General features: G+C 37.3%; 1 protein-coding gene across 3 annotated transcripts in view; it reads right to left on the bottom strand.

Annotated features, from left to right (window-relative positions):
• Positions 1 to 730: 730 nt before the first annotated feature.
• Positions 731 to 7,408, bottom strand: part of CACNB4 (calcium voltage-gated channel auxiliary subunit beta 4) — a 240,067-nt gene continuing 233,389 nt past the window's right edge. For all 3 annotated transcript variants that reach the window (XM_037131328.2, XM_037131329.2, XM_053671843.1), the window contains 2 exons: positions 6,287 to 6,472; positions 731 to 4,077 (listed from right to left, as the gene is read on the bottom strand). In XM_037131328.2, the coding sequence (XP_036987223.1) occupies positions 3,817 to 4,077; positions 6,287 to 6,472 (447 nt within the window). In that variant the 3' untranslated portion in view covers positions 731 to 3,816. The remainder of the gene's footprint in view (positions 4,078 to 6,286; positions 6,473 to 7,408) is intronic.

The following is a 7,408-nucleotide window of genomic DNA, read 5'->3' as shown; positions in this document are numbered from 1 at the left end:
AAAGGGTATGAAGAGCATTTTGGAAACAGTTTAAATTTAAAGGGAAAGTATATTTTAACAATTTATGTATTTAGCTTTGCAGCAAGGTTAGTAGTAATAGTGATAAATTTGATCACTACTTACTGAAAAGTGTTTTTCTCTTTAAAGACAGCTTGTCTTCTCTAGAGAAGAGGTAGTATAAATATCAACATATAGGGCAATTTCTATGGTGGTATTACATTGTTTTTATTTTTAACAAATACCAAAATAAAATTGTATAACTAAGAAAATACACTAGCATGCAAATCAAAGTTATCTAGAAATATTCTTAACTGACATCCTGGGTCTCAACAACATTTTATGATATGTTCATTCAAAGAATTTAAATTTGCAAACCCACTCTTGGCATGACTTTCTTTTCTCCCTCCCTTCCACTGTCCTAGCTCCTATTATGAATTTTAAGGCCCCACACAAAAGACAAGTTCAAGTATGCAGGTATGAAAAGAGGTTAACATTCCAAAAATACAATTTGCAAACAACAATAACAAATAAAGTAATTCACAAATTATTTAAAGGGAACAAATAATTTGCTCAGAATTTGTTTTATGTTTAAAAAATTCATTTCCTTAAGGACTAAGTGCAATGAAATATTGTCACATAATTAAGATTCTCTTATTAGGAAAGACTATCAGTCTAAATTGTTAATTTCAATTTTTTTCCCGATAGAACTGTATAAAGATAAGAGAATCGTTAGTCATTTATAAACATTTCTAAGTGTTGCTTTAAATATTGGAGTAAACAAGATCACATTATTGATTATAATACTGAAGTCACATTATAGCCTTGAGAATTAATATCAGTATTGACAAAATGCACTCCTTTTTTTCCAAGACTACATTTCCACATTGTCACATGAGTCTGCACTGTTACAAGTTCAATGACTGAAATTACAGAATATGTAACTTACATATAATGAAATTCCATATACTGAAATTTCAGAATATGTGGTTTATACTACAAGTCGAAACAGCCTCAAAATACTATAAGACTTCTTTCTCCTGTTTATCATTTGCTATTTTCAAATGAAATCAGTTAAAAACAAATTATCTGTAGAATATGTATTTTCCAAAGGTGCTTGATGTGCTTGGCAAAAATAAAACTTTTCACTTAGTATATATCTGTATTTTAGTATCATTTACACAATAAACTCTAAGGCTTAAAAAAAGGAAAATGCATCTCTTATTCATTTGGAGAAGATAAACATTACAAAAGGAATGGGAAAAATATGCCATATCAAAGTAAAATTTTAAATATATCTATCAAGAAAATATACATTATACCCTTTCCAAGATCGTTAGCTTTTGAATAAGATGCAAAGCAAGACAGATGTGGACACTTTGTGGTGAATGACAGGTTGGTTTGTGCAGGTATTGCACGGGCCTCTCTCTTCATTGGCATGACACGGAAGACTTAGAAATGAGGCTTTGAGAGGCCTTTTCGAACAAGTGATTATTTAAAGTTGAAAGAATATGGTAATCTTGCTGACTAGGAAATATATGTAAATGCTGTTATAGCTACCTGCCGTAAAATGTAAATATCTTAAAGTAGTTAGAGGACCGGATTGCTAATGCTACTACAGAAAAAGCAGAACAGCTGTCTAGTCTAAATTTATACACCTTGGCGCACTCTTTGCAATTAAATACTTTAATGAGCACAAACAAGAAACCAGTAAAGCATCTAGAAAAATGTTTTGGCTAATGTTTTCTTTCTCATGCAGATATGTGCTGTACATGTAATAAATATATTTTGTTTGCTGGAAAATGCTCTTCTGTGCTCTAACAAAATATTCAGTAATGGCAGTTTGCATGTTTATTAAAGTGCCTAATGGATACAGCTCTTTTAAATGTCTTAACTAAAAGTTCTGTAGGCTTCACTAGATGACAAAGGAACCGCATAAGCCAAGATCACATGTTAACTTTTAGAATTTACTGAGCCCCTATTTTGAATTGCATCAAATATTTGCGATAACTTACAGAATTATAGGCATCCTCATTATCAGTGACACAGGTTCATAATGGAGTACGCACGGTGAATACGAGGAGAGGGGAGGTGGGACGTTGGAACGGGGTTGAAGACGTGTATAATTCGTAAAGAATATGGAACTTATTTTCACGGTGAGGAAAAGTATTTAACTGGTGCATGCTTTGAGATTCTAAATATTGAGAGGCCTGGTGGGGGGAATACGATAATAGAAAATGAATTATTCTTGTTTTCAAAAAATAGGTTTTATGACATGTACCAGTACAAAAGGACTTTTATGCGTGGTCCAATTGGGGCTTTAGAAAAACACATGCGTTGTAGACTTTTAGAAACAAGAGCTTTTTCCTAAAGACATGTATGTACTGTATAAAATGGTCAATTTCAATAATTTCTTAGATCATAGTGAATCTAAGTCTTCCTTAAAAATATAGGACAGAAGGTCACCAATTCCATAATTTTAGCCACTGGAAAATATATGTAGACTTAATATGTGAAGAGGAATGTTGATTAGAAATAAGATGGCTCAATCTCCAAATTCTTTATAATTCTTTGCAATAAAAATGCTATGTTTAGAGAACAAATATATTCTGAATCTATGTTTATTTTTATTGCAAGCCTTTAAATTCATTTGTTTTCACATTTTCAATTAACTGTTTTGTATAAACACATCTTTCAATATCAAAATTGAATGTGTCTATATAAAACTAAGATCTTTAGCATAATTATAAAGAATTTTGGTGAAGGGCTAGAGCATTCAGATATTGAAAGACAGAGGCTGAGTGAAGCAGTGAAAAAATGCTCAACTGTGTCTGGTGGGAAGTATTGAACCCATGTCTGTAGTGAGTGGAATGGATAAACTCCCGCCTGGAGACGCTCAGCTGTGCCCTCGGCAGGGTCTGTGTCCACCCCCACTGCCTGTCTGCAGACTCCTGGGGGTGCTTAGTTGTGCTCAGACTGATGAAAATGGAGACAACACCCCATCCTCCCTTTCATCTACCCAGCTCTGACTGGGCTTCCCTTGACTCTTCTTTCTCACTGCAAAAGAAATTTTGAGATTTTTTTTTGCCAACTTCAAAAGAGCTAACAGTAGTGACTAAACAAAAAGCAAAACACTTTAAAACAACAGCTGTGCCAGGAAGAAAAATATTAAAATCTTGAGGAGACTGTATAATTTCTGCATTAATTTGAGGTTTTTTGGCACTATCAATATATTTGGTAAGTTAGAAAAGCCATTCTGGCAACATTAACATGTATTAAAGTGTGTGTGTATTCCAACTTTAAGGGTAAATTTAACTTTCAGCAAATAAATGCCATAGCTGGTTTTGGCTTCTGTTGGTATTTTGATATCCCCATTGGTTATTTTCAGATTTTTTAAAGGGATCGCAACGTGCTCAAGTAGACTTTCTAGTCAATTCACCCAAATTCCAACAGGAATTGGTTTATAAATTGGTTCCAACTGGAACTGGTCATTTGGAATTTCCAGCATGGGAAATTATTTTATATGTGCCTCAGTAAGTACCCTAAATTACAAATCGATGTGTCTAAATCTAATGAAGAAAATAAATGTACTGTTATGTAAATGTTGCGCTTAAAATATCTATATGATTGGGCATCTAATATCCATCCAGGCTTAAGGGCATAATGTACATTTTTTTTGCCCCTTACCTAGCATCCAGTGACAGCAGCCTATAAACACAGTAAATACTGTGCCATACTTGCCAAGTTTAGATGATGGTTTATCCTAGCAGTGCTATGGCAAATTGTCAACAAATGAATTTTTCGTTTGTGTCTGCAGACTCAAAGCCTGTGTCGGGAGTCATGGCTATATCCCCCAGGTGATCCTCGGCTCCTGTGGGGCTTGTAAGTGTCCTGGTATGAGTCAGGGTAATCTTCTTCCACGAGAGGGTAATGATCGCGGCTATGCTGGGAACTGGAAGACAAGCGATTCCTACTCTTCCGAGCCCTTTCATTGTGATAATTTTCATCAGAGGTCATTAGACTTCGTCTTTCAATTGGAGAGTTCTCTGTGGAATGGTTGCTGTGCCTCACACGCTGACTCTAAAAATACCAGATAGTACATTGATTAAATAATGTCAGCTTCATTCATCTAGAACATGTACATGTGTGTACAAACAGTAGGCTCCATACAATAAGATGCTGAATATCTGACTTAATAAAGCATTTTGATGTACAAAGGGTCTGCTCAAAGTATCTGATCTTATTTATTTGGGACATAACATGCAAATATGCCAAAATGCTGATAGTTTATGAATTTAATTACATAATGCTGCATGATTATGCTTCCTATTAAAATACAGGATTGAACGTTAACGGCTGAATAGAACTTCACATATTTAGGAAGGCCTAATAATTCCACTTCTGTTCAAAACTGAGGGGTATTTTACTACTGGCAAATAAAGTTCAGAATAGCATCTATAATTTTATTTCTCTCTTGAACTGATAAAAATCTTTCTCTACTTATGGTCACTACCTGAATGTTCCTTATACCATTTAAAGCTATTTTAATGTAACTATGATTTGTGCTCATAAAATAATTCATTTGTTTCTGTATCCTACAGAAATGTAATACTCTTTATGAAGGAGTGTACAATACAACAGTTACGTAGTCAACTAATTGACACATTTACAAATCTTGCTTCCTCAAGTGAAATGTCCTCCAAAAATAATCCTCAGATATAAACTAAATTCCTCTAATGCCATTGATTGAAATTACCTTTAGACACTTATTTAATGGCTCAGAAAATGTCATTCAATGTTTTTCTTCAGATCATGGGAAAACATGTATCACCACAGCCGTGTCTACCTGCTTAGAAGGGTCACCTCAGTTGAGAAACAGGATGGTGATAAAGCCAAAGATCCAGGTACATTTCCTCTAAAAGACACTCCCCTTCACACAGAAGGAAACTCAGTCAACAGCCACAGCCTATGCCTTTAACCTCACTGGGGTCTAACAATTAAATGCCATGGTTACTAGGCGAAATAGGTCACAGGATACAAGTGAAACTGGGAGAACCACTCTCGGTGGATGTTTTAGAGATGACGAGTCAAGAGAATTGTATTTACAGACAAAGTACAACGTCTCATTTCTAAGTCCATTTCAGAAGCAGATGGTCTGACGCACCCCTTTCTCATCCCACAGTGTACAATTTGGAGCCAACCCAAATTAGTCGGTGGAGATGCCACACTTGGACCAGCACACAGGCAATGGAACAAGGCAAGGAACAGTCCTGGTGCATACATAGGTACTGTGTATTGTATACATTATTGTATACTGTATACAGTATATATGTATATTGCACAGTAGCACATTTCCCATGTTCATTTCTAGCCTGAAAAGCTATTCATTCATATGGCGGTTTTTCTGCTTACAAAGATGTCATTCTGTAGCAGAGTAATACAGTTATAATAGCATTTCAGAGAGTGCCACTTGTCTCAGAGTTAACTCTGCATGATCTTCAATTATGACTATCATTATAATCCATTAATACAAAACCATCATGATGCAAGAGGGTTCAATTGACGACCTGTTCCTCAGTCAGCTGGGGATTTGGCCACATTCCAGCAGCTGCTTGATAAATGGTAAATAATAATTGGTGTAGGAAGGCAAGACTCACTTTGTGTCATGATGCCTCTGGCTCCCCGCATGTGGCTCTGAGTGCAGCAGCAGCACAACAGGGGAAAGAGCCTGTGTTTGTCCCCAGCTTCCCTGGAGGACATCTGCCACAGCCGCTGACTAAGGTGGGTCCCATGCACCTCCAAGAAAACTCAGGGATCTGTCCCTGTTTCCAAACATAGCGGTTCTACTTGTGGCACATCCTGTATAGATTGGGCAACCTAGAGGGCCCAGCAGCCTGTGGGGTGGGATTAGTTAAGTGCAGTCAAAAGGTTCATCTGTCCCAGAATATTTTACTTAGCTTGTCACTACCGTATCATCCTTAAGAGGTAACACAGAGAAACAATGGACAGTCACACTGCCTAGGTGTTAGAGTCTAGACATAGAGGGATTCCGTTATCTAAGTGAAAGCCATTCTAAATGAACAGAGAGCCAACTTCTAAAGGAAGGGCCACTTTCTGGCTCACTTTGTGAAGGGCAGACCATGATTAAATAATATTTTAGATCTTTTAATATGATGCCCACACATGGTTCCCTCTTCAGATTAAGAACAACCCCAGCCCCTATCCCAATCCTGCTCCCTACCGAATCCCAAAGGAAGGATGTAAGAGCACGAGTGAGAACCGACAGTACCTGCAACCCGGAAATTGCCGTGGGGTATGGGGAGAGCGCTGTGGAGCCCAAGTTCCTTCCGAGCAGCGGGGTCATGGGCGTGCTGCTGGTCGTGTGGGTGGCGCGCCAGTAGGCCTCCAGGTACTCTCCCAGGTGTTCACAGGCATCCTCCAGCTGGTTCTCATCCAATATAACATCAAACATTTCCTGCAAGAAAAATCCGTTTTATTTACACTTCATGTTTTAGGCAATGAAGCCCAAAATTCGACTTAATGCAGATCATAGTGTGTCTCATGTCCAGCAGCAAATATCAATTGCTGGGGGCAGTGCTGGCAGTTTCTGAAGTCAAAGTCAAGTGAAGAGCTGCAGAGGTAACCAGGTGCAAACTCGAACGTGGATACAGAAATGGGAGTACTCATGAAATATTTAGAGCTGTCATTATTTAGAAGAAAAAGATGAGGTAAGTACAAAGGTGTTATAAGTAGAATATAGTGAAAAGATAATGTATTCTCACCTTTATCTATATCTTCCTATAGAGTTGAATTATACTTAGTTCATATATGAGAGAAGCAATTAATGGTACTGAAAGAGGAGATCTAAACTGTTTTGGGTAATGACAATATCATTGCAATACAGATTTCAGCTCCCCAAGTAAACTCTGTTGAAGGGAATGTTATTTACTTAGATAATTTTCAGAATGTTTATAAAAATGATGTTATCTGTCTCATAACACAATATGGAAAGAAGGTTTAGGATTAATACTAGAAAATCACATTACAGTGACTTCTGCTAACAGAAGATCATTGTATGAAATCTGTGGAATAGTTAAGGGCAGACAAGAACCAGGAGTAGTTAATGTGGGGGGGGGGAGTGTCACACAAGAAGGAACTGGTGCCCATGTTTCTGGCAGTAACAACCTTATATGGCTTACAATCAAGAAGTGTTCTTCTGCCCCAGAGGAACAGAGTGGCCCCTCTGTCACTGCAGTGTGATGGGGAACACAGATAGAATATACCTGGGACACAGATTCCCTAGAGGGACAGTCAGAAACCACAGCAAAGAGAAAAGCCACTCCACAGGTAAGTGAAAGCACACCCCAACTACCAACAGTTGAATCTGTACCTTCTCTCTCCTACCACCTCC

Source organism: Artibeus jamaicensis, unplaced genomic scaffold (assembly GCF_021234435.1).
Source record: "Artibeus jamaicensis isolate MK-2021 breed Jamaican fruit bat unplaced genomic scaffold, CSHL_Jam_final contig_1832, whole genome shotgun sequence".
NCBI lineage: Eukaryota > Metazoa > Chordata > Mammalia > Chiroptera > Phyllostomidae > Artibeus > Artibeus jamaicensis.
The sequence above is the reverse complement of the archived record's forward strand: the minus strand, read 5'-3'. Positions and strand labels throughout refer to the sequence as shown.